This window comes from Lolium perenne, chromosome 6 (assembly GCF_019359855.2).
Source record: "Lolium perenne isolate Kyuss_39 chromosome 6, Kyuss_2.0, whole genome shotgun sequence".
NCBI classification, from domain to species: domain Eukaryota; kingdom Viridiplantae; phylum Streptophyta; class Magnoliopsida; order Poales; family Poaceae; genus Lolium; species Lolium perenne.
Genome location: NC_067249.2, coordinates 70,182,263 through 70,207,650, shown reverse-complemented (window position 1 = coordinate 70,207,650; position 25,388 = coordinate 70,182,263). Strand labels below are relative to the sequence as shown.

The 25,388-nt window shown below is 41.7% G+C and overlaps 1 protein-coding gene and 1 long non-coding RNA gene across 2 annotated transcripts; one reads left to right on the top strand and one right to left on the bottom strand.

Moving 5' to 3' along the window:
- Positions 1–5,624: 5,624 nt before the first annotated feature.
- Positions 5,625–14,518, bottom strand: LOC127307631 (uncharacterized). Its single transcript, XR_011746918.1, has 8 exons — positions 14,131–14,518; positions 12,027–13,977; positions 10,844–11,925; positions 8,171–9,517; positions 7,470–7,684; positions 6,674–6,731; positions 6,534–6,592; positions 5,625–5,934 (listed from the first exon to the last, which is right to left on the bottom strand). It is a non-coding gene; the product is annotated as an uncharacterized lncRNA (long non-coding RNA).
- Positions 14,519–16,914: 2,396 nt separating this feature from the next.
- LOC127307630 (26S proteasome regulatory subunit S10B homolog B) lies at positions 16,915–24,781 on the top strand. The gene is made up of 10 exons (XM_051338372.2): positions 16,915–17,097; positions 20,968–21,087; positions 21,719–21,855; positions 21,987–22,148; positions 22,254–22,340; positions 22,418–22,504; positions 22,849–22,986; positions 23,832–24,023; positions 24,102–24,200; positions 24,291–24,781. Exons 1-10 carry the CDS (start codon positions 16,992–16,994, stop codon positions 24,363–24,365), a joined length of 1,203 nt encoding a protein of 400 aa, XP_051194332.1. The 5' UTR covers positions 16,915–16,991; the 3' UTR covers positions 24,366–24,781.
- Positions 24,782–25,388: the final 607 nt, after the last annotated feature.

The following is a 25,388-nucleotide window of genomic DNA, read 5'->3' as shown; positions in this document are numbered from 1 at the left end:
CGCTATCCAGCATGCATCTATGCCTAAAAAATCCACCTTCAGGTTATCATCCGAACCCCTTCCAGTATTAAGTTGAAAACAACAGACAATTGCATTAAGTATGGTGCGTAATGTAATCAATAACTACATCATCGGACATAGCATCAATGTTTTATCCCTAGTGGCAACAGTACATCCATAACCTTAGAGGTTTCTGTCACTCCCCCAGATTCACGGAGACATGAACCCACTATCGAGCATAAATACCCCCTCTTGGAGTTACTAGCAAAAACTTGGCCTGAGCCTCTACTAATAACGGAGAGCATGCAAGATCATAAACAACACATAGATATAAATTGATAATCAACATAACATAGTATTCTCTATCCATCGGATCCCAACAAACACAACATATAGCATTACAGATAGATGATCTTGATCATGTTCGGTAGCTCACAAGATCTGACAATGAAGCACATAAGGAGAGACAACCATCTAGCTACTGCTATGGACCCATAGTCCAGGGGTGAACTACTCACTCATCACTCCGGAGGCGATCATGGCGGCGTAGAGTCCTCCGGGAGATGAATCCCCTCTCCGGCAGGGTGCCGGAGGCGATCTCCTGAATCCCCCGAGATGGGATTGGCGGCGGCGGCGTCTCTGGAAGGTTTTCCGTATCGTGGCTCTCGGTACTGGGGGTTTCACGACGAAGGCTATTTGTAGGCGGAAGGGCAGGTCAAGGGGCGTCACGAGGGGCCCACACAGTAGGTCGGCGCGGCCAGGGCTTGGGCCGCGCCGGCCTAGCGTGGCGCCGCCTCGTGGCCCCACTTCGTTAGCTCTCCGGTCTTCTGGAAGCTTCGTGTGAAAATAGGCCCCTGGGCGTTGATTTCGTCCAATTCCGAGAATATTTCCTTACTAGGATTTCTGAAACCAAAAACAGCAGAAACAAAGAATCGGCTCTTCGGCATCTCGTTAATAGGTTAGTGCCGGAAAATGCATAAATATGACATAAAGTATGCATAAAACATGTAGATATCATCAATAATGTGGCATGGAACATAAGAAATTATCGATACGTCGGAGACGTATCACTCACTTTCTTCAATTTTTGCACGAACAGCTCTTTGCCTAGAGATTAAGTCCTCGCACATTTCAACAGAGGACCCTCCACTTTCTAAAAGTTTTAATATGCATTAAAAACTGTAGCAGATAAAACCACACTGACCCAATGCATAGCATAAGTCATACAACCCAAAAACTGCTCAATAATATTCTGACAAGTATAAGATAGACAATAACCATGACACAAACTGATCCATGCCCAAAAGCACCCAAAACACAAAATAACTGACAGACGAGAAAGGAATCCCTCTGCCTTAGACTGAAGGTTGTAATTAAATTTACTTTTAGTGTTGTAAATAATTATTGCTTATTTCAGAAACTTTACTAATTAATGAATTTTCTTGGACTTTTTGGATAAAAGAAAAGGCTTAAATAATAAGTGCTAAATGACTAAAAAATTTGTGTGTAAAATTTTCGAGGTTATATTTTAATAGGTAGAGTTTATTTGTCTGAAAATTTTGATATCTTATTTGTATTTTTCTAAGTTGAAATGGATTTTCTATGAATCTCTAAAGTTTAAACAATTTTCTGGAATTTGAAATAAATAGAAAATAAAAAGTGAGTCTAACTCACTTGGTTAGGAAGTGGATGTACAACCCAGCCACCCAGGTTCAAGTCCCTAGAGACGCGAATTTAGGTTCTTATTATTTAAAAACAAAATTACTGTAGGGGCTTCCGCTACTGTATTCCTTTCAATTTTTTTTATAGAAAATACTACTTGTACCCGGGTTGAACCTAACCTTAGTCACAAACAGGTGGGGTATGGTCCATGTCAGCTTCCTCGTTGGCGGTTTACCATGTCACAAACAGATGTAACTGGGACAAACCTGCCATTGGGTCCCACCGCCATGTTGGCATGGCCGGCGGCTTAACGCCGGCGAGCCTGAGCACTACGTCGACGCCGATTTAGGGCTCCCTAGGATGGCCTAGGGGTTGCTTTCGAACCACTACTGCATGAAGAGACGATATTGGTGGTGGTGCTTTTCTCAGTGGATCGACGGAACTACGTCGGCGACGAGCTCTACAGAAGTGCAACTCCGGCCAAAATGGATAGCGAGCTACAGATGGATATATGATGCGATATAAGGCTCAAAAGGAGTACAAGCTCACCATGATCCTTTCCAGCTAGTCACTCACTGGTGCTGATTGACGATGGAGGTGAGAGAAAATTCACTGATACCAACGAACCTCTGCGACGAAGAACTCCTAGATTTTCTTGATTCAGATACCCCCTTGAGGTGCGGCTCCTCCAGGATGACCTATTCGTCGAGGTGCTTCTCCTCGACTCCTTCACAGCCGCTGAGGTGGCTCCAATCGTCATATTCTTGTTCGAATCCAAGCTGGTCGATGGCGATGGTTAGATAGAGCTAGAGAGTGATTGGAAGGGTGACAAAAAGGACTTCACGTCGCTTACCTCAGTGCTTTTATAGAGCAAGGCGAGGGTGGAATCGTCTTATCATCATCGGCGATGGTCAGGATGTACCTACGATGTCGGTCGCAGTTTTGGGCATGAATCAGGATGCATTTGACATGAGGATGGACGAGTTGGACTTGCATGTCATGCCAGTATGGTTGCTTAGTCTCGACGCGCTCCGACTCGATGTCGGGGATGTGACAAAGCTTGCTCGTCGCCTTCTCGGTCGTGGGGAGGAAGATGAAGACGCTCGTCTTCTGTTTTTATAACGATTCGGTATTGGGCTGGCTACTAGGTTGTTCGGGCCGGTTCATTGGGTTAGCTTACGCTGATGGTTGGCTTGCTCTAGCTGGATCCCCTCTCACTCCTTTTCTTATTTCTTATTCTTTTCCATTCTCTGTTTTGAATTTCTCATTTCAATTCAAATATGCTTTGGAGTATTTTGAATGTGTGAACCTGTAATCCATCCAAATTATTATTTGAGTTATTATGGTATACTAAGAAATTTAATAGATGCATTGACATATTTGTTAATAAGAGGTTATTGGGATTTAATTTAGAGATGCTAATAGAGGTTATTTTCATTCACTTTGTTTTAGAATTTAATTTTGTTTGAATTATTTGAGTTTGGTGGCTTCTTAAAAAAATATAATAGAGACATTTATTAGGTTCTGGTTTGTGATAAAATTTATCTTATGCATTTGTGTACTTGGTTTCAAATAGGTATCTTGATAGTAGTTAAGATATCTTCCTATAGCCTTAGTGTGAAGTGATTTAGGTAAATCTTATTCCTCTTATAATGATTCTATTTATTTGGAAACATTAGTTGAGTTCACTTTGAGTTGGTATCATATTCATGGGCTTGTCTTTAACTATAAGGAGATTATTTAATACTGCAACTTGGATTTGAATATAGAGTTTATCTCTAGGGTTATCGAAGACAAGTTTCGGGGGACAGAAGTCACTGTTCTGGCACCCTGCCGGGACGGGGAATTGCCCCCAGAGCCATCTCCATCGACTCCACCGCCATCTTCATCGTTGTTGCTAACTCCTATGATGAGGGGGAGTAGTTCTCCCCCGAGCCCGAGGGCTTTACCGGTAGCTATGTGGTCTATCTCTCTCTCCCATGGTATGATCTTTATGTGATCATGAGCTTTGTAATCTAGTTGAATAAGTAGATGCTATTATTCATCTATTATGCTACTCAAGTGATTTTATTATGTGATCTCCGAAAACACCTTATCGCACGGTGTGAAGGTGACAGTGTGCACACTGTGTGTGTCTCTTAGGTTAAATTTTACAGAAATACTCATAAATTGTGGTGTTTTCTAGTACTATCTTTGGATGCTCAAAGTGATAGCGTGGGGCGTCCCTAGATTTGGAACGTGAACTTTAAGGAGTGCTTTTGTAGCCCTACGCGGTGAATTGGTGTTCGTTATCCAACCGGAGAGTGGTTCAGAGTAGCATAGTGAAGAGATGTTATTTATGTAATCAATTATGATATCATTGTTGAGAGTGTCCACTAGTGAAAGTAAGATCCCTAGGCCCTGTTTCTAAGCATTGAAACACCGCTTACAACCAGTTCTGCTACATGTTTGCTTGCTGCCATTTTTATTTCAGATTGCAATTACCACTCGTAATTATCCATATTACTTGTATTTCACTATCTCTTCGCCGAACTAGTGCACCTATACACCTGACAAGTGTATTGGGTGTATTGGGGACACAAGAGACTTCTTGTATCTTAATTGCAGGATTGTTTGAAAGGGATATCTTTGACCTCTACCCCCTTGAGTTCGATAAACCTTGGGTGATTCACTTAAGGGAAACTTGCTGCTATTCTATAAACCTTTGCACCTGGAGGCCCAACACTATCTACAAGAATAGAAGCGTGAGCAGACATCAGTGACGAAGTCAGACATGACGAGGGGTGGAGGCGGAGGAATCTTATCTCTTTGTCATTTCTTCACTTTAGCCCATGCGGTCTTTTTTATTATTCGAAAATGCTCCCTGTAAACGGCTAGGTGGCTGTCATATGGGGCCACCACTTGGCACGTCGGTAAATACATCTCTTTACGGCGAGCTAGTGACCTAAATAAACAAAGAGGCATATTCAGGTACTGTACATTGCATATTTAAAAGATCGATGACTATATCAATTTTAGATAAGTACTAGGACAAATGCCCGTGCGTTGCACTGGGATTAGGAAAAAACCACAAAACCTATTTTTATTGCATTTTGTTCACCCACGAAAATAATCAATTTTTGCTAGTGGGAAATCAAATTTCTCGTGTAAATTCACCTTGATTTTCTTGAAAATAAAATATTAAAATTACTTTGGTGGGAAATTCGTCAAGCACCTAAAGAAACCCCCACAGCCTGACTTGGTGGGAAATTTCTCATATAAATTCACCTTGATTCACCTTGATTTTCTTGAAAATAAAAGATTAAAATTACTCTGGCTGGGTCGATGAAATGCGCAATTTACTGAAGATCGGGCCGGGCTGCTCAGGCCGGACTAGGCTTTTTCGAGCTTTGGACCGGGCTCAAGCCTAAATCCTTGTTCCGACATCCTAGCTTGGACCTAGACTTTTAATTTCGGGCTTTTTAGGCCTGGCCCAAAGCCCAGTCCTGCCCAAAAAATGCCCAGGTATAATCACAAGCATGCCCATTTAAGATGGTATATATTTTCTTTTAAACTGAATCGCTGAATCGCGCTTGTGTTGCATGCTATTGTGGTATATTTGGTAATGGAATTATGGAAATACATGTAGTGGGGAATCCAAACCTTGCAGTTTTGCTCCCAAACACCAAACATAAAGACCTAGGAGTGTTGTTTACAGCGTGCCGATTTCTTTTCCATGAGAATCCAGCTTGTATCATCGTATGTGCAGCGTTTGCTTCCTGACGTTTGGTCTCGTCGCCGAGCCTACCATCACTGTAGTTCGCCAAAGCCTCTGTCGAATTCTTCACACTAGATTTAGATGTGCGCCTTGGCGCACGGTTCCGTGAAATTTGTTCCTATTTACATTTTATATATTGACGATAAAAATCAAGGCAAGAAAATGATAATAGCTTTGATAAATCAAACGGAATTTCGAATGGAGTAGCAAATGCTTATTGACAAAACCCATAGGAAGCTTCTGATGATTGTATTTGTAGCCAGGTCAACATATGTGACAACTTTTACACATGAAGAATCATGTGCTGTTTCATAGTTTTCTGACTTTATTACAAAAACATCGAGGTACACAGGAGAACACTCTGCTGGTAGCGCAAAGGTGTTAAACAGAACAATCACACAAACTTAGATATATTCGCATAGCTCAAGATGGAATTCATCCTTTGAAACACCAAGTTCTTCTAGTATAAGATTGAGTAATATTCAAAAAGGGATCCTGATTATCCTGTGAGTTTCCTACAACAGGAAGTACGCGAGTAAATATTCAAAACAACCCGGCCTAATCATGTTTTTTGTTCAAAGGTTTGTTACTGTAAATTGTAGAGAAAAGCAAAAAAGCCATGTAGTGGTGTAATTGCCTCAATATGTAAATAACATAAGTCCAAGCGGTAGATAGAGAATGAATTTTAAATGATCTATAAACAGACCTTGAGAAGTAACCATAATTCTAATAGCACAATTTGACCAGAAAAACCAAATGTGATGAACCTACGATTTGTTTTCTACTATAACCAATAAAGACATGCAACTACACCAAAATATGTTACTGAGTAGACAATTGAGTTTTAACATGAGCTTAACCTTATAAGACAAGCTCATGTGAAGTCAAACTATTTACCAACTCCACATTTTTAGGAATGGAAAACATAGATATAGTAAATGTGAGGTATATTCATTAGTGCACAACGAAAATTAGTTAGTTACAATAAATAAAGTTTTTACATCTAAGACAACAACATTAGTACATGAGAAAAATGTTGGCTAGGCAAGTGAGTGTTCATATAATATGGTAAGAACAAGTTAATCTAGGAAGCAATGCACTCTTAAGGGTTTACCTGAGCAAGGGTCCATAACTGATCCCTGGCAGTGTAGCTCGGGTGGGTAAAATTGCTCCCTTTATTGAAATGGATGATTAGCATGTAGCATCAAGAACAACTTAAACATAGCTGATATAATGCAATACACCTAATCTGACCATGAGAGAAGATAACATCTTCATGGAAAATCGTATGCATAATTAGGCATCAAATCACCTGTACACAACAGTACGCTTAGTGTGAGACAGACACTTAACTTTGCAAGTAGCAACACACTTGGACATGGCAAACATAATCCGGTAAAAAGTGCAAGTACTTAAATCCGAGTCTAATTTCCACGCACAGACCGAATGATTGCGTAGCTATAAGCTACTGATAAAATCTGCAAACCTTGAATGATGTGTGACAAAGCCTGAATCTAGCAAAATTTAAAGGTTACAACAACTATGAAATCATGATGTGTGTAACTGAGTAAATCAAGATAAGATGGTGTACTATACAAATAGCTCAGTAAGGCAACCATAAATAAAACATATTTATTGCATCATTGTCACTAAAATTGCAAACTTGGACACTGAATTTCTATATCGAAAAATCAAACAGTAAATACAATTTGTGACCTGGCTCCAACCTTGTTCGGATTGCCTAAAACAAAGAGTGCAAATAGTTTCAGCATTAGTTTTTTTAATTCTATGGAGTAGTCTAGAAGTAAGCATAGCTGAAAGAAGAATCAAAGCTACTTTGTTTACTTGATACATCGTATCAAGCTGCAAGCATCTAAATGCTTGTCTATAGTGTTACAATTGTCTTTGTGTTTTATAAAAGGAGAGGGATATATTCAACACATGAATAGCTAGCCACCTCTTTAATCCATCTACAAACTAGTGAAAGTGAGTGGTTCTTCAATACAAAGCAACTACTTTATAAGCCAATAGATAGAGTTTGGGATTTTACCTGGCCCATGCCTCCTTTGCAAGTGAAATCTTTAAAGGAGGAACCAATCTTGATAAAATGCTTCCACCCAGACATATCAAATTATAACATGTACTAAATAATATAAGTCAGCGAGAGATTCATCTATACAACACCAATTCTTCTAGCAAATAATACATTCCTGTTTGTCCCCATTTAGAGAAAATAGAGTATCTTGGATCATTTCTCTGGTCAAACTGCAAGGTGTCAAAAAAAATTAACCAAAGAGTCTTACCAATATCACATTCAAAAAAATAGATGATTCACACTTTCAAACTCGAAACATAACATACATGTGTTATCATTAACAGTTTGCCGAATGGCCAAGTTATGTCTGTTAAAAAACTTATTATGAAACAACAGCCAATGAACAGGGTACTCACTATACATTTTCTTATTTGGAACTGAATATACTAAGTGAGAATCGCTAGGATTTCCATCTATAAAAAAGAAACAGAATATAGGTACCAAATAACACATATATCGTGCGTCCAACCTTTTGCATAGGCACATGAGGAGTACAAAAGGAAAGAGAAGCTGGAGTAATCAAGCAAGAAAGCTTGAGCAAGTAAATAAAGTAGTAGCAAACGTTCATTTTCTATAAGCAAACTTCAGATGACCACATGTTAGTGGCTTCTTTGATTTCAGATATGCATCACAGTATGTTTGTAGAGACTACAAACCTGCTCCTAAATCTTCCACCGTGTTTCAGATTTGAGACACATGGCTCTGCACTTTTTAGAACATAGTGTTTGTTATCTACATTTAAGAAATGGAATTGGGAGTAAGGCACCAAATAAGATTGAGCATGTAAAAAAATCAGCAGTGAACGTCTATTTTCTACAATAAAGTCCAGCTGAACATCTGCTATCAGTTTATTCAAGTTTAGATATGTAGCAAAACATGTGTGGAGAGACTATAATTCTAATCCTAAATCCTTCACGGTGTTTCAGATTTGATACACACGATTCTATTTTCTCTAGAACATGGGGTTCATTCTTTACATTTACAATAACAGAAAATAGCTACCTCACATAATAAATTAGCAGCCACCAGTAATACAAACATTAAAAATAATTCTAAAAGGAAGAAGATATCAAGCAGATACAGGCTTCCAAATAGAATTGTATATACAGTCACTACAAATAATCCGTTCTTGTCCGAGCTACTTTTAGGCATATTCGTAAGTTTCTTAACTGAGCAAGGTCAGATGAAGTTGTGCATCAATATTTTCTTATGTCGTTACTCTTTACGGGAAAAATATAAGGTTAAGCCATGTAAAGAGAAAAGGTACTCAAGCTAACAAATACTTTTCTCATCTGATACCTATCAAAAGAAAAACAGAAAACATATCTTCCAAATAGAATTGTATGTACAGTCACTACAAATTTAAATGATAGAATTAATGAAATAACTTCTCTCACAAATAAATCAAATGTTCAGATGAGACAAGCTTGCATCATGGTCTACATAGGCAATGCAATTGTCACAGCATGGTCTTTAGAAGTCACAATACAAAGAAAATATAAATCTATTATGCCTTGCATCAACAAGAGGAAACACCGCTGTAAGGCAGTAGAAGCTCGTAAACAAAAACTCTCTACATGTTTGACAACAAAACTGATGAAAATGAAAGCTCGGTAAACAAAAGCAGATAGTTCTATAATTAGTCAAGGCAGCTTGTTGCGTGTCACCTGGATTTTAGAATTTCGGCATCCTGCTTATCGGAATAGTCTGAACATCAATCTTATTTAGACTACACAATACCATGATATAACTATTGTAGATAACAAATGGAAAAAAGTTAAGCAGCATGTTGTAATATATTGTTCCATTGCATGTTCCAAAAGGAAAAATCCAATGGGCCCAAGTACGGCTAAATCACAACATTTATAGGGTCATATTCATGTAAGCAAAGGAACACAAAGTAATCAACTTCACAATTAACATAAAGATCTAAAAAAATATCACTAATAAAAGCTCGGCTCCTGGGTTTAGAGGAGTCTTCCTATGAATTTCCCGCCATCAAGCTGCAAATATGGAGGACCAGACAGGTCATTTATCATATAAATAGGGATTTTATATAAATATGAGAGGTTCATGATCTTGATTCAGGCTGTAGTTTCTATTCTAAGACCAAGACGGTTGTTTCAGTAGCTGTGTGGATGTAGATGAAGATCATGTCACAGGACCAATAAAATTACCGCTGATCATCACTCATAGGTAAGAAAATAAGATAGTATAAGATACCATGAACAACTTCTACAAAAGAAGCACCGGAAATAGCCATGTTTGATGTAAAATTCATGTTTAGCTTCTGAAATCAGCTAAGTGAGAAGTCAAGGCTTTTCACCATCCTAAATTAGTGCTGGACAATGCCTTTAGGCTGAATCATCTACTACCACGTCCTAGATGTAACAACCACGAAACATTTTCATTTCTCCAGGCACCAATGTTTCACAAAAGTAATTTGATTTAAATTTATTTGGTTTTTCTTCTGGTAGCAGGTTTATGACTATTTAGAGATAATTTAAAACCAGGATCTGGTTAATAGACCAGATCTATTGTTGCCTGGTAATCGTCTACAATAAATTTGTCAAATATCTTGGGGGCACCAAATATTCATATCTAGACCTGAAGAGTGAATTATCTGAATTGGAAGATACAAACAAAAATTGAACATTTCATCGTATAGTGGAGCCTGCCAGCCTGGAAAGTGAGTATTTTGCTCAAGGAAAGCAATATAAAACTTTCTATACGTAGTTACTTATATATATACATGTATGGGGCAAACATATCTTTCCACAATCTCAAATGATTTGGCAACTCGGCAGATCTACACACAGCCTAAGCCCAGCAAGCACCAGAGGCAGCAACATGCAGAATGATGAATAATGCATCAGTTGCAAATTTCTATGGCATGCATCCACTGAAACATGTATGAAGCCTATAGCGTCCATGCTACCTCCTAGTCGTGAAACTGAATCAAGTTCCAGGTAAAACTATGTATGATGCTCCAGAATGTAGGAAAAGCATGGAAGAGCATCCCTCCTTAAGAATAATGAGACAGTCAGAATTTTTTATGTTTTCTACTACACAGCGTCGTTAAGAATAATGAGACAGTGATTTTTTTAATCTTTTATACTACACAGATTTGCAGGGTGTCTGCATTTTTCTCAGACAAAACAATTTCGAAGTGAGGTCTGCTACAATATTATTATGATACACATACATCCTCGGATTTTGTTTCTTATTTGGACGAAAAATATAAGTCTCTTGGTCTCTATTTGAGTCAGCTCTGCCTCGCCGCTGAACCGTGGGTGTGACACTAAGGAGAGACATCGAAAGAGATGCACCTGGGATCAACATGCAGGCTCGTGGCTACACATACGAGGACGATGTGGACAAAGATGGACTGAGGCAGCTGCAGGAGATCTGCTTGTGTAGAATAGTACAGAAAACATCTGGCCTTGCGATGAAGAAATTTGTTCTCTACAAAAGTATAATTAGCATTTTCTTTCGCTCATATCCTAAAAAGGTTCAGAAATTTATGTTAATATTTCCATTCGCGAAACACTAAATCAGCAGGTGCAGAATGTAAATAAAAAGGCGGACTATTGTGAACTGAAGTACTAACCATTAAAATATGTAGCAATGCCATGAGCTAACCAGTATCTGAATATCCTAAAATTAGTACACTTATCTGTAAGCAGACTTCCATCCATTGTCATTTCACCAAGAACATAAGATGATATATGACATGCATAGTTTAAAATAGCCAGCTATAGCCTTTCCCGCATGGTACAGCTAACTGCATTAGCCCGCTAAAAGGTATCAAAATTCTTAAATAGCCAGCTATAGCCAGGCTATAGCCGAACTATAGCTGTTTTGGGAGACCGCGGCTATATCCTGTAGCTGGCTATTTTAAACATTGATGACATGTCAATCCGCTTCCTAAGAGGGTGGCTCGTGCACTGTACTTTGAGCTAAAATCAGTTCAGCAAGCACTACAGCCTTGTTTTTAAACTCTGCGCGTACCAATATTTTCACTGAAAACTTAACCGTCAAATCAAAATTATCATTGAAATTTCGTTTGTTGCACTCAGAATATGTTTTTCCAATTATATTTATTGCACAACCGAGCACGAGGTCTGATCTATCCTTGCCCAACAGTGCAAAGATAAAATATGGTACCTTGACGTATGTGAAGTAAGAAGCATATACTTTGCGGCTAGGTCCTCTAGTGGACACGAGCTTCTCCATGCTGAGTAAGTGGAGCACCACGCAGGAAAGTCATTTCTGAGGTCTCAGCGATTTTGGAATCCATTTAGTCAAGATGGCTGAGATGCCAGAAAGGTTTATCCAACGTTCTCTGAAATTCTGCTATATATGGGATACAATGGAGTATCAAACCAAATATATAAAAATATATATGAACCTGTATCAAGTAATCGTAACAAATTTGTTCTCAAAACCCAAGTATTATGTAGTTAAGGAAACCAAAGAAAACTGCAGGAGGCGGAGATTGCATGTCCTCACCTGAAATGTCTGAACTTCATGGATGTCAATCTGAGATGCTTCTTTTTTTATCTGATCTTTTCATGCAGTAAATGAGAAGAGATGGTTATCCTTGTCAGAATAAAAACAAATTATGTAACAAAAGTGAAATCACGACAACCTATGAAGTATGTAACCAAAGCAGAAAGACAAAACTTATAGAAAATATGTGTTAGTCTGTGATGAAACAAAGCATATTGCACATGATGACTGCTAAGGTGGAGGTAACAGCATCAACAACAACTTTTCTCGGTAGTTAGTAGTAGTTAGTACTGAGATCTACCTAGAACATGCATAATAGAAGGGATGATTCTAAAAACATATGTATGCTAGCAGAATCATATCGGGAAATATAGTGCTCCTCGTGTTGGGAATTAACTGTTCTATAATTTATAGAGCTAATAAAGTATATATATATTATATACTATATTTCTAGAATCTTGAGGAGGGGAAGAAAGCACCTGCTCGCTGCAATTGGAACATAAACATTCAGTAAATTCAATGTGGCCATGTTCAATGCTTCAATTATAGTTCTTTCACTGCCATCCAACCAAAAAGGAAAATAAGGTCAAAATAAAAGGAGACCAGCAGCCTAGCACACTTCTTTCACCTTAACAAATTGAAATTAAGAATTTTCAGAGGGCGAGCAAGGATCAAAATGAACATGCCAATGTGACATAACCAATGTGACACTAATTCATTCCAATCACCTTACTTCAACTAAAAGCACATACATGGGAAAAAATAGTTTAGCAAAAGATGGAGTAAATTTTTGAGATAAATATGGATAGTTAGAACCATGCCATACCATAATGATATCGGGACCAAGCATGCAAGTGGCAATCCAGACATCAAGTTGAAATAATAACTTTACCATTTGACATCAACCTAAACAACTTACACTATCTGGGGCCAATGAAGTAGCACAACAATTCCTCTACCACCGCCCCAATGTCCACTCCTAAGATAGAAGAATTAACAGTTGTAACAACAAAAGGCAGTACAACCCAAAAACACATCAGGATGCCATCAAGAGTGCATAGTTGTTCAAGTATAACTGTCTGAGAAGAAAATATAACAAAAGTGGAAGGGGCTCAACTAATATATTTTTAAATGCAATGGTCTGGACTGGGTTCAGCAAATCTTTTTAAAGGCAGTGGCTTGGACTAATTATCAACAAACTTTGCACGATGCAATTTCTCCCAAGTTCGAAAAAAACATCATATTCTGTACTATTTCCATGTACTACCAAACTGTTGTTGTCTGACATTGGAACAAAGGAAGATAAGCTGCTGAAAAAATACAGAATTCTGTATAAACTTGAGGTAAGATGACAGTGACATGGTAAAACCTACTAACCCAGTTCATGACATGGTAAAACCTACTAACTTGAGGTAACTTGAGGTAAGCTGCAGGAGACTGGCGGTGATGTAGAGGCGACGGCCACCCCTTACACCACTACCACGCATAGCTGCACGAGCCTGCAATGCACGACGAGAGCGCCGCCGTGACCGGGGAGATGACGCAGAAGAACGCGGCGCAAGCAGCCCGAGGAAGCAGAGCCCAAACTCATTGCTGGAACCAGACTCCGTCCAAAAGAGAGTGGACCTATCCAGCCTCTCTAAGCCATCTCCGGGAGGATCGGGTACGTCGGCCTTCGAAAGCACAGGCCATGACAACACCACCAGATCAAAAGTTCAGAATACATGTAAAGAAAGAATGAAAAGAAAATATAATCACCAATAGCGCTCAGTCTAAAAATTGAGTTAGCAAAAAAACTGATTAACAAATTCAAAAATCAAGGATTGGCCAAATCGACTGCTTGGCTCCATCTTAGTACAGAAGACATCCAACTCCAGTCAGGTATCATGAACATGGAGAGAGGGCGCCGGAGTGCTTATACTCGATGCCTTTATCAACTGCTTTTTTTTAACTGCATCAAATGGTGGAGAACATTCAACAAATCATGTCAGTACAACATGGAAGCAAATCAGAACCCAAAATAAAACAGTAATCTCAAAGAAAAAAATCCACCAACTATATCCATGATTTAGAAGTGGGAAGATGGGAATGAAACCGCATCAACCTGGACTTGCTCCAACGTGCAGCCAGAGCCGTGCTGATGCTGCGGCTGCTGCTCGCCACGGAGTCGAGGAATTGGCCTGCATACGTACGGAAGCTGAGGAGGAGGGCCAGCAGCAGCGGCACTTCCTGCACCCCCTCCCGTGCGCTAAGGACGACGACGTTCTCCTGCAGCTCCCGCCATCTACCTGGCGCCTTCATCTGCTCCGTGCCCGACGGAAAAGCGAGGAGGCAGAGCTCGATGGAGACGATGACATCAACGTGCAGGTTGGGGGCCGGGCTGGGAAGAGGAAGAAATGGAGGGAGAGCAAGGTGGGAGGTGCTGGTTGGTGGCGGCTGCGGCGAGAGGAGGAGGAAGGGGATTGGGGGCAGGAGGAAAAGGGGATTGGAGGCTGAGGATGATACGGGATTGGGGATGGCTAGGGTTTGACTGTGATTTTATACCATGTTGTAAAAAAACGGACGGCTGAGATCGATTCTGAGGAGAGATCCGACGGCCAGAACCTCAAAGCGTTGTGAGGCCCCCTATGGGGGGCATCGTTTATACCTTTAGATGCAGCTCCATGAGCAGGGACACGATCGACCCTTATCCAGCCGTCCACATGCATGGGACAGGCCCGGCCCCCTCGTCGGCGGCCTCTTCATAAATTAATTCACATGCTGTAATGGTACAACACGACGTCGCGGTGCAGGAACGGTGTCTCGAACTCACGCACGCCGTTGGCGGTTATATTTGGCCACCATGGGGGTTAATTTAGTTCATCAGCCCAGCTATATATCGGCTTTGTGAGGATCTGCTCCAATTCTGAATTGGCCTACCTGTCCACGTGATGCTAAACCAAGTGTAAGACTGACCTCGTGATGAAAAGTAAACACCTAATCTTATCCTACTTCTCCTTTCTTTATTACTTTTCCCATACTCACGCGGACATATCTGATCAACCTGAATTCGCAATTATGTGCCACGAACTCGCCGAGTAGGATTGATTGTCACAGCTGTAGACATGTAGTCGAGCACAGGCAGATGGAAGTTGTATGTGTGTTGAGGCAGCGCAAGTCTGTAGTTGCAGTACAGTTGGAATACAACAGGGTCAGATCCCAACCCTGCTATACGATTCTGCAGTCCGACTGTCTAGTGTCCGACTGCATGAGGGAGCATTGAAAATTCGAAACCATCCAACCAAAATATAGATGACCCGCGGCGCCTCGGCGATGCCTCTACGCGGAGGAGCTCCAGCGGGGCTGACAGCGCTGTACCCTGTCGCAGCAGTCTACGGGATGCTCCTGCATGCACCGCCCGATCCACACAAGGCAACGCGCTCAACCTTCCCAAAGATCCATGGGCCATATTCATCCTCGGCCGCCTCTCCGCTGCAAGAGCCGAGGGGCTCCTCCGCACGATGGCCATGATCCTTGACATGCGGTCACCGCAGCCGAACGGCCAGAAGGCAGCCATCATGGTAGGCGCACGTACGGGCGGTACGGCGCCTGCGTCGGCGGCATATGATATGACATCCGGTATTGCTCATGGGATGCCCCCTTCATTCTCAAGGAGCTGGACATGGTCATCACCGACCTCTGCACACGATGTATTGATCTCGTGGGCATCTGCGACATCCCGTTGTGCTCAAGGAACGCCACCTTCATGCTGAAGGCCATGACCATCGTTTGCTGACCTTGGCGCGCTGCCGCGGATCGTCCCGGGCACCGCTTGGACGCCAGGAGGCGAGCCCGCTAGCGCCGACGTAAGAGTTCCCTGGTGCCTGGAGGGGGCATCGGCCGATCCTTATGAGGAGCAATCATGGCCGGGCGCATTGGTTTCCTTGTCGAGATCAGGGAGGAGTATCGACCAGTCTTTATGAGGAGTCATGGGCGCGTTTGTTTCCTAGCTTGTCAAGATCGGGAGGAGGATCTGAAAAAAAAAGAACCGGGGAGGAGTCTGGGTGCGTGTACTTTATGGAAACGTTTTGATTTGCATGGAGTCTGCTCAATCCTGCTTGCTAACGATTCCACATTATGTGGGAGATCGGCTCTGTCCTGTTTGCTTACGATTCAGCGTCACGTAAGAGATCGGCTCGGTGCAGAAAACGTGTGCAGATAGGACGACGCACGCACCAACCTGTGACGGACGACGGAAGAAGCGAACGGACAATGCAATCAACGGACCAAACCAAGGAAACGTTAGCTCCTTTATTATTAGGTATAGATGATACCGTGGTTACACAGGGTTGTCAAACTTATGGGAGGAGTAGAAAACCCGCTTTAGCTCCCAACGTACATGACATCCCCTTACATACATCAGTTCATCAATCATACAAAATCAAGTATTACACTTTCATAACAACATTACGGCCTTGGACTTTACGTATTCGGTCGCAAAAAATAGGAAAATTGTATTATTTGCCCTTCTTTCCTATACGAATTACCCTTCTTTACTTTAATCTTACTTTTTTGCCACTCTTTTCTTTGTCACTCTATCATTTGCGAAAACCTTAGCCCCCAGACGGTTGGGTCGGCCGCCGTCATGGCACCTCTAGCCAACGGGAGCAAGATAAGAGAACGAATGGATCGAGCTCTCCTCGATCTATCCAGGCCAAATGAGTACAAGGGTATTTTAGTCATAGCATGTGGGACCGGCTTGCCAAAGGGCAAATGATAGAGTGGTAAAGAAAAGAGTGACAAAAAAGTAAGATCAAATTTTAAAAAAAGGCAATTCATAGAGGTACTAAGTAAAGAGGGATAAATAATAAAATTTCCCATTGTTATAGGGGTTAGTAGATAGTTTTACGCAACTAGACAGTGAGACTTGTGGGGGCTTTGTTCCCTTCTTGCGACAGAAGCGAAGTTCAGGGACAGATCGCAGCGATGGCCGACGGAGAGGACGCCGCCGCCGCCCGCCGTCGTACTGCCATTTCTGACTACCGGAAAAAACTGCTCAACTGCAGGGAGCTCGAATCGCGCGTCGGAACTGGTAAGGCGCCCAGCCTCCTTTCTCAGTCCGCTCGAATTAGAGATGCGTTCCGGTGCTAGATCGGGCGTCGAAGGTGTAGGGACTTGGCCTGCGCACTCGGTGAAGAGTAGATTCTGTTTCGCGGCGCTAAATCTGGTGCTGTGGGCGCTGGTTGCTTGATGTGGATCTGAAGTTCTGCCAGCAAGTGCGATGTGAGACTTAGGGTTTTGTTGTTGTCGGGGTTAGTCGAATCCTTGGAAAATTTACATCTCCTGGTCTTCCCTGATTGCTTGATGAGGAATAATTGGTGGCCCTTCGGTAGATTTGCGAACTTCTATCTTCCGCGGTTTTAGAAGCGGTCACAGAAGCATTTTTACCAAGAAAAGTCATTAAAGCATTAGTTCATGTTGCCGCATTGTTATTTAGGAGGCAGCTCTCTTTCGGACTCTAGAGATATTTGCAGGTTCTTTTGTTCATTGTTCCCCAGTGAGCCCAGTGAAAATGAATATGTTTGCTACTGATTTCAATCGATAAAAGAATCATGTGCTAGATTGAAAGAGAAAGAGGAATGTATCCATTTCTATTTATCCATTGTCATAGAAAATTAGAAAGTACCAAAAGTTCGCATGAACATTGTATGAATTTTTTAAGAGACTCGATCTTATGTATCTACTTATTGTCTTTTTGCCTTTGCTCGGTAGTTCCGTAGCCGGTTTTTTGGGAGGCCGTCCCTATCTTTCATTACTATAATGTTAATCAGCTTGATACTCAAGAAATGTGACCCTCGCTTCTTAGCGCTAATCTTGCGTTTTTCAGCAGTTAGTTGTAGCGCAACTTCCCTCCTTTTCTCATTTCGGAAAGATTTGGCAGCATTTTCTTATGATGACAGTAGGGCAAGCTGCTGGATTGACAGACAGTTATTAGGATAGTTAAGCTACTTAGGATTGACAGACAGTTATTGCATTCTACACAAACTAATCGATAGAATCTCAGATATCATTGATACTATGAATAGGAAATTGTTAAGATAAGAAAGGATAAGCCAACTTTAACTCGAAATCCTATGTAAAATGTATTACATAAGGCTAATTTGAAGGGGCAATCAGGGTTGTAAGAGCAGGCATCCCCGGTAAGGAGAGAGTTGCCTGAAATGAGCGCTAAAGGCCTACGCATCTTCTTTCTAATAGAGTCGTGAGTTCCCCAGCTCTAGGTGAGAATTCCATACTTTAACAAAGACGCTGGATGCTATTTTGAAGGGAGAATTGCTAAATGCCTAAATCAACTGCTCCTCCAGAATGGCTGGTCACTTCAGGGCAGATAGACCGACGATTGGCAGAGCGAATAAGTCAACTTCAAACTTCAAAGTGGCCCTTTTTTGCGTGATATCCCTGCTGGATAAATAAACAGTCCTGGTTTAAGAAAACTAGCAGAGCTGGGAATTGCGTTTTATGCGGGACTACCTGCCAAGTACATGCGGACAGACGCACTCAAATCTTGAGTCACGTCCCGACCTACAGCAAAGCTTGGCTTCTCGCTCCGGGACACTGGGAGCATAACTGCACACTCACACGATCTTTGCCGAGAGATAGGAGCATTCGGTGGAACCGGTGAACTACACTTGCTTCTTGATAGATGTGTGGAACAGAGGGCTCGTGGTACCTGCTGCCCGCCCTTCCTCCGCTTTGATAACTGTATTGCGCAGAGCAAAAGGGAAGGGAAATAAACGATCACTTGAAACATAGTACTCCCTCCGTTCAGAAAAGGATGTCAGGAATTTGTCTAAATTCAGATGTATCTATACACTAAATGGTGTCTAGATACACCTAAATTTAAACAAACGCCATCCTTTTATGGACGGATGTAGTAGAAAACATCCAAAACAGAATGAAATGCTGTTCAAAAGAATGAATTTTTCTGTGATGATCATGGTGGGCCCTAATCAAAAGTTAGGTCATTCTGTGGGGTATTGGTTTTTCATAGGAGAGTTAGGTTATGACAGGCCCGTATTTGCGCTTTATCTGGGCATACATTGTTGGTTATTTTGGAATGACGTATGGGAATGCATGTTCATAACAACAACATCAAAGCCTTTTTCCCAAGCAAGGTGGGGTAGCCTAGATATGAAACCCAACAGAAATAAAAGGAAGCCAAAACAAGAACGAGAAGGAAAAAGACAGTAAACTAAGATTCCGGCACATGGATCACTGATCTCCATGCAGTCCTATTTTTTTTTCGAGAAAACGCAAAAAGCCTTTGCGTTTCATTTCATTGGATAGGTAGAAGGTTTGCGGTTACATGCCCCCAAAGAGGCGATACAACACGGAGGGAACAAAAAAGGAAAAAAACTAGTGTACATCCCAGGTCTGAGGAAGGATCAGGCGTAGCCCCTGCGCTCCAGCCCTTGCCCATAAAGCGGCCTCCTCCTTGATGTTGTTGACGACGGTGCTGATGGAGGGTTGAGCTCCATTGAACACGCAATCGTTGCGGTGCTTCCAGAGCATCCATGGGATGAGCAGGGTAATGGAGGCTAGGCCCTTGCGGCTGAGAGTAGGGGAGGTCCGATGTGCCCTGTGCCACCAAGTCTGGAGCGAGTCACCACGTTCTGGGGGGTTGCAGGTGGCGCGCAGCCAGGCCAAGACCTCGAACCAAACCTGCTGGGAGAAGCAGCATCCTATCAGGAGGTGCTGCATGGACTCCATCTCCTGATCACAAAGGAGGCAGCGCGGGTGGTGTTGGAGTCCCCGGCGTTGTAGGCGTGCGGCTGTCCAGCATCGGTCGAGGTTAGCTAACCAATGGAAGAACTTGACGCGCTGAGGGGCCCAGGTGCGCCAGGTGAGCTTCCAGGCGCCGCAGTGGGTTGATCCCTGGAACATGGCGTTGTAGCAGGACTTGGCGGAGTAGGTTCCGGTGTCGCTCCACTTCCAAGTGAGGGTATCGGCCTGGTTGGACAGTTCCACGGGCTCAAGCTGTCGCCAGAGCAGGAGGTACTCGCCAATCTCTGGGATCCCAATCGAGCCGTGGATGTCGCGCGCCCAGGAGTGGTCACGCATGCCATCCGCGATCGTCCTGATGCGGCGTCTGCGTTTGGGGATGCACGCGTACAGGTGGGGAGCAATCTCGCTGATGGAGCGTCCGCCCAGCCAGCGGTCTTCCCAGAATAGCGCCGTGCGCCCGTCGCCGAGGACCATGGTCGTCGAGGCGAAAAACAGCGAGCGTTCCACGGCCGAGAATTGCAGGTCAAGGCCCTGCCAGGCTCTGCTTGGGTCTGTTCGACTGAACCATAGCCAGCGGAGGCGAAGAGCGATGCCAGCCTTGTCTAGGTTTAGGACGCCGAGGCCGCCACGGTCGATGGGGCGACAAACCTGGCCCCAGTTGACTTGGCAGTTGCCACCATGGGCCTCGTTGCGCCCGGCCCAGAGGAAACCTCGCTGTATCTTTTCGATGAGGTGCAACGTCTTCTTGTCCGGGGCATAGACGAGGAACTGGTGGATGGGGATCGCACTGAGCACATGGAATGCATGTTCATAAGCTATCCGAAATTTCCTAAACTCGGCCACTTTCCCAAGTAAAAACTAATACTGCATTTGCATATCTACTGTAGTACTATAATATATAGAGAATTTGTCCGTTACTGGAAGTTTAGGCTAAGTAATGTGTACTTTTAGGTGATTCAGATTGACAGAAATTTCAGCTAACTGGGGTAATTAGCAAAACTGTTTTGATATTGGGGGCAAGTTCAGCATAGCTTACAACTCTTGTTATTCTGAGAGCAGATCCATGGTTATACTATACATACTGGATGAGATTTGTACGATAAACATGCATCTATATGCTAAAGAAATACTATTTTCGTTTGAATTTTTATTTGACACATGGTTCATCTTTATGCAGTGAGGGAAAACCTTAAAAATGCTAAGAAGGATTATGCAAAGACTGAAGATGACTTGAAGTCACTGCAAAGTGTTGGACAGATTATAGGAGAGGTTCTTCGTCCTCTTGACACTGAACGCTGTAAGTAAAGAGGCTCTCTTTTCCTTATTGATATGTGTACTTGGACATACATTTTTGAATGGACAGTTGCCCTAGAATGTTAAATATAATGGCTCTCTTAGATGAGGACATTCATTACAAAATTCCCCAAAATCGTGGTTTAAGTACATACACAAAAATTCATGAAAATTTTATGTTCTGATGCAACAAAACAAAAGAAAAAAGAAATTATGTCACATGGTTATCTTCAGTTTTCTAGCACGGGATGATATAAGGTTTGGCATCTGTAAGTACTAGTACCTTGAATTTTGGTGGAATGTTTTTGAGGTGTGCAAATTTACGAAGGTCCTCATAGGAGAGGGTCTCCATATTCTCTGTCTTGGTTGTGGCATTATGAAAGAGCCAACTTGATATTTCAAGGTTCAAAAAAGCACTACGCGTTAATTCCTATTTGCCTCCGTGTCTCACCTAAGCACAAGCCTAGGCGCGCTCGTAGCATGCTTAAGCGCTAGACATTTTGGTGTCACCTAGCACCTAGGCGCGCCTTTTAAAACCATGTTTTATTTTGCATATCAGCATGAAAATGCACATGTAATTTTTTTCTTTACTTTATTGATAACAACTTAAAGCTGAAACACCTGTTTTCTTCAAGTTATTGTTAAGGCTAGCAGTGGTCCAAGATATGTCGTTGGTTGCCGGAGTAAAGTGGACAAGGAGAAATTAACTTCTGGAACTCGTGTTGTGCTGGACATGACAACATTAACAATCATGCGCACTCTACCAAGAGAGGTATAATTAGGCATGCCGACCATCTTCTGTTGTTGCTGCATGAGTTGTTACCTGTTTTATTTTAGGATACACTTGATATATTTAAAATTGGACTGGTGATGTGGAATGAAAAATTGAACCTTTTCTTTCAGGTGGACCCTGTAGTGTATAACATGCTACATGAAGATCCAGGCAATGTCAGTTACTCTGCTGTAGGTGGCTTATCTGATCAAATCAGAGAGCTCAGGGAATCAATTGAGCTGCCTTTAATGAACCCGGAATTGTTTCTTAGGGTTGGAATTAAGCCTCCAAAGGTAAATTTGACAATTGGCTCCACTTTACTATTCATATAAGTTGAAGAGGTAAAGGTATACATGCTGTGATTTTGAGAGACTGTATGTTTGTTTTACTTTCTCCAGGGTGTTCTACTTTACGGCCCACCAGGAACCGGGAAGACATTATTAGCGAGGGCTATTGCAAGTAACATCGATGCTAACTTTTTGAAGGTGTGATTGTCACTTGATTGTTAGTACTTGGTATTTTTTTGCACATGAATAATACTGACGTATTGCCTGAAAACCAGATTGTGTCGAGTGCTATAATCGATAAATATATTGGAGAAAGTGCTCGTTTAATCAGAGAAATGTTTGGCTATGCACGCGATCACCAAGTAAGTCTTGCTGTGTCTTTCTTTTTTCTTTTGCAAAAATAATTGGTCTTCAACTTACTTTCCATCTGGAAGACACAGCTTGCTTGCTTAATAGTTTCCTTTGACCCAGATGTTGCGTCATCCAATCATATTCCTATCCACACACTAGCAAATTTTAAGCAATAGATCTCAATGTCAGTTTTGCATGACAAGATGAAATCAGTGGAAATTGTTGCCTTAACATTTGAGTTGCTGTAATGACAGTAGAAATGCATTTTTGAGATGATTTATTAACTTACGTCAGCATTTAGTTTAGTTACATTCTTCATAAATGTGTTTCATATTCTTCAACTTGTTATTTCTAGCCATGCATTATCTTCATGGATGAAATCGATGCAATCGGTGGGCGAAGATTTAGTGAGGGAACCAGTGCCGATCGGGAGATCCAGCGGACGCTGATGGAGCTTCTTAACCAATTAGATGGATTTGATGAGCTTGGCAAGGTAAACTTAATTATCATCAAGTTTGGTTATGTACTTTTTCTAGGTACCTTTGTGCCATGTGGAAAGGCAATGCATTTGATTGAAGTACGGAGTAATTTACTTGCTTGAATGTGTGTGCAAAGTTTTCTTGGGTCAAATATACCAGTGACAGTGATGCCATCGTCATGTGATTTACTGTTATAACATCACTTATACAAGATTGTCCAATCTTGTTAGTTTGTTTAGTTGTGTAGTTGTGTAGTATTAAGCAAAGGCATCTGAGATGAATTTATGGACAGAGATTTGGTGCACATGGGCACCAGTGATCTCGTTTTTTTTTAAAAATAAAAAATAATAGTTTTGAGTTGTAAAAAATTCTGAAAAAAAATCCACACATAGTCAATGATGTATCCCACAAAAGGGCAAAAAATCAATTTCAAATACTTAATATTTTGAGCTACACAAAAATGACAAAATTGTAGATCTGAGTAGTCATTTTCAAATCTCCAAAACATGTCAGAATTTGTCATTTTTGTCCAGGTCAAAATAAAAAGAATTTCGGATTTGGATTTTCCATGATTGTGGGATGTATCATTGGTAATCTACAGAATTATTTTCATGATTTTTTATAACTTGTAAAAACATTTTTCAATTTTTTTAACTGAGCAAGAGCACTGAAGCTTGTGTGCTAAAAGCACTTTTCGTGAATTTATAGGTTACATTTATTGTTCATCTTTTTCTTGTACTATCAATTTTCTGGCTGTTGATTGGCATAATATTTTCTTGGACTCCCTTTTCGAACATTACATATTGCTTATAGTTGGTGCTGTATCAATTTTTTGACACTAATGTTATTGCTTAAACAGGTCAAGATGATCATGGCGACAAACAGACCTGATGTTCTTGACCCTGCGCTCCTGCGTCCTGGACGTCTCGACAGGAAGATTGAGATTCCACTACCAAACGAACAGTCAAGAACGGAAGTTCTTAAAATTCATGCAGCTGGCATCGCTAAGCATGGGGAAATAGATTATGAAGCGGTTGTTAAACTTGCTGAAGTGAGTATATCTTATATAACCTTCTTACCACATGTATGTTCAAGTCGCAGTTCTCATTCTCAACTCATCTGACTTCAGGGCTTCAATGGGGCTGATCTTCGGAATGTTTGCACCGAAGCTGGCATGTCTGCAATTCGTGCAGAGCGGGATTACGTAGTTCATGAGGACTTCATGAAGGTGCACCGTCTTACACTCTCTTAAAAGCTTGCAATCGGTACCTTAGCATGCTAGTACTCAGGAACTGACACACAACTTTTGGTGTCTCAGGCTGTCAGGAAGCTGAACGATGCCAAGAAGTTGGAATCCAGTGCCCACTACAGCGCAGACTTTGGCAAAGAGTAAGGCGCAGTAGCCATAATGCAGTGGCCGATCTTGCTACAATGGACATGCCCTTTCTCTTTAAGCATGCGGGAGTTCAGCCTCTATGCTATAGACGCTCCGGAGCACGTGGTTATTGACCTTGTGGCTCTAGGCTGGAAGCTGAAGCTGTCACGCCGTCATGTTGTCAAGAGGAACCATTCGAGAATTTTACATCAGATGCTCTTTGCTTGTACGATCACTCTTTTTCCTTCGCAGAGCTTACATGTGGAATTAGTCTTGTTAGCTTTGGTTTGGGCTGTTCCATTCCATGTACTTCTGAAAATGTGCTTGGTAAAGATGTCAGTATTTTTTGTTCAGCATTGAATCGAGGTTTACAGAAAAAGGAGATGCGGAACATAGTTTTTAGAAGTTATATGTGAAATCAATTCATTTTGATATTTTCATTTATCATTGGCGGACCAGCTTGCTACTATGCTTGTAGGTTTGCATGGTCGCATGAGGAAAATATTACTCTGAATAATTTATTTCCGGACGGAGGAAGTGATTATCTTTATTCTTTGTAGTTCATCGGAAATATAGTTGTAGATGCACCAATTGTTCAAAAAACACATTTTAAAATGTTTAAAAAAATCTGAAAAAAAAATCTTGCTGTACATTTGGACATTCTATGTCTGCACACAGTCTCACGAAAAATAACATTTTACGTGACTTGTGTGAAAAAGATAATTTTTGGTTCTCGAGAATAACTTCTCACGACTTTCTTTTTTGCCTTTTTTCGCAGTCCATTAAAAGTATCTTTTTTTTTTCACAATTTTATGTGTTGGAATTGAGTGTACATCTAGCAGACGTTTGGTGGCTTGCATGCCACTTGGACTACACGAGACGAGCGTGAACCTTAAAAGTTAAAACCCCTAAGAGGCACCTCGCTCGCCGGGAGATCGTGGGATTCCTTCGTCTCTATAGGCCGCTCTGGCGGCGGGAGGCGGGGGGATCCCCGATTCGCGGCTTGTACATAGTGTAGGGTCGTTTAGGTCCTCCTCCGGC

Excerpts from the sequence above, each read along its gene's own strand:
- LOC127307630 (XM_051338372.2), top strand. The coding sequence starts at position 16,992 with ATGGCCGACGGAGAGGACGCCGCCGCCGCCCGCCGTCGTACTGCCATT. Across the intron at positions 17,098-20,967 it reads CGAATCGCGCGTCGGAACTG|TGAGGGAAAACCTTAAAAAT; the intron begins GTAAGGCGCCCA and ends ATCTTTATGCAG. Across the intron at positions 22,341-22,417 it reads TCGATGCTAACTTTTTGAAG|ATTGTGTCGAGTGCTATAAT; the intron begins GTGTGATTGTCA and ends CCTGAAAACCAG.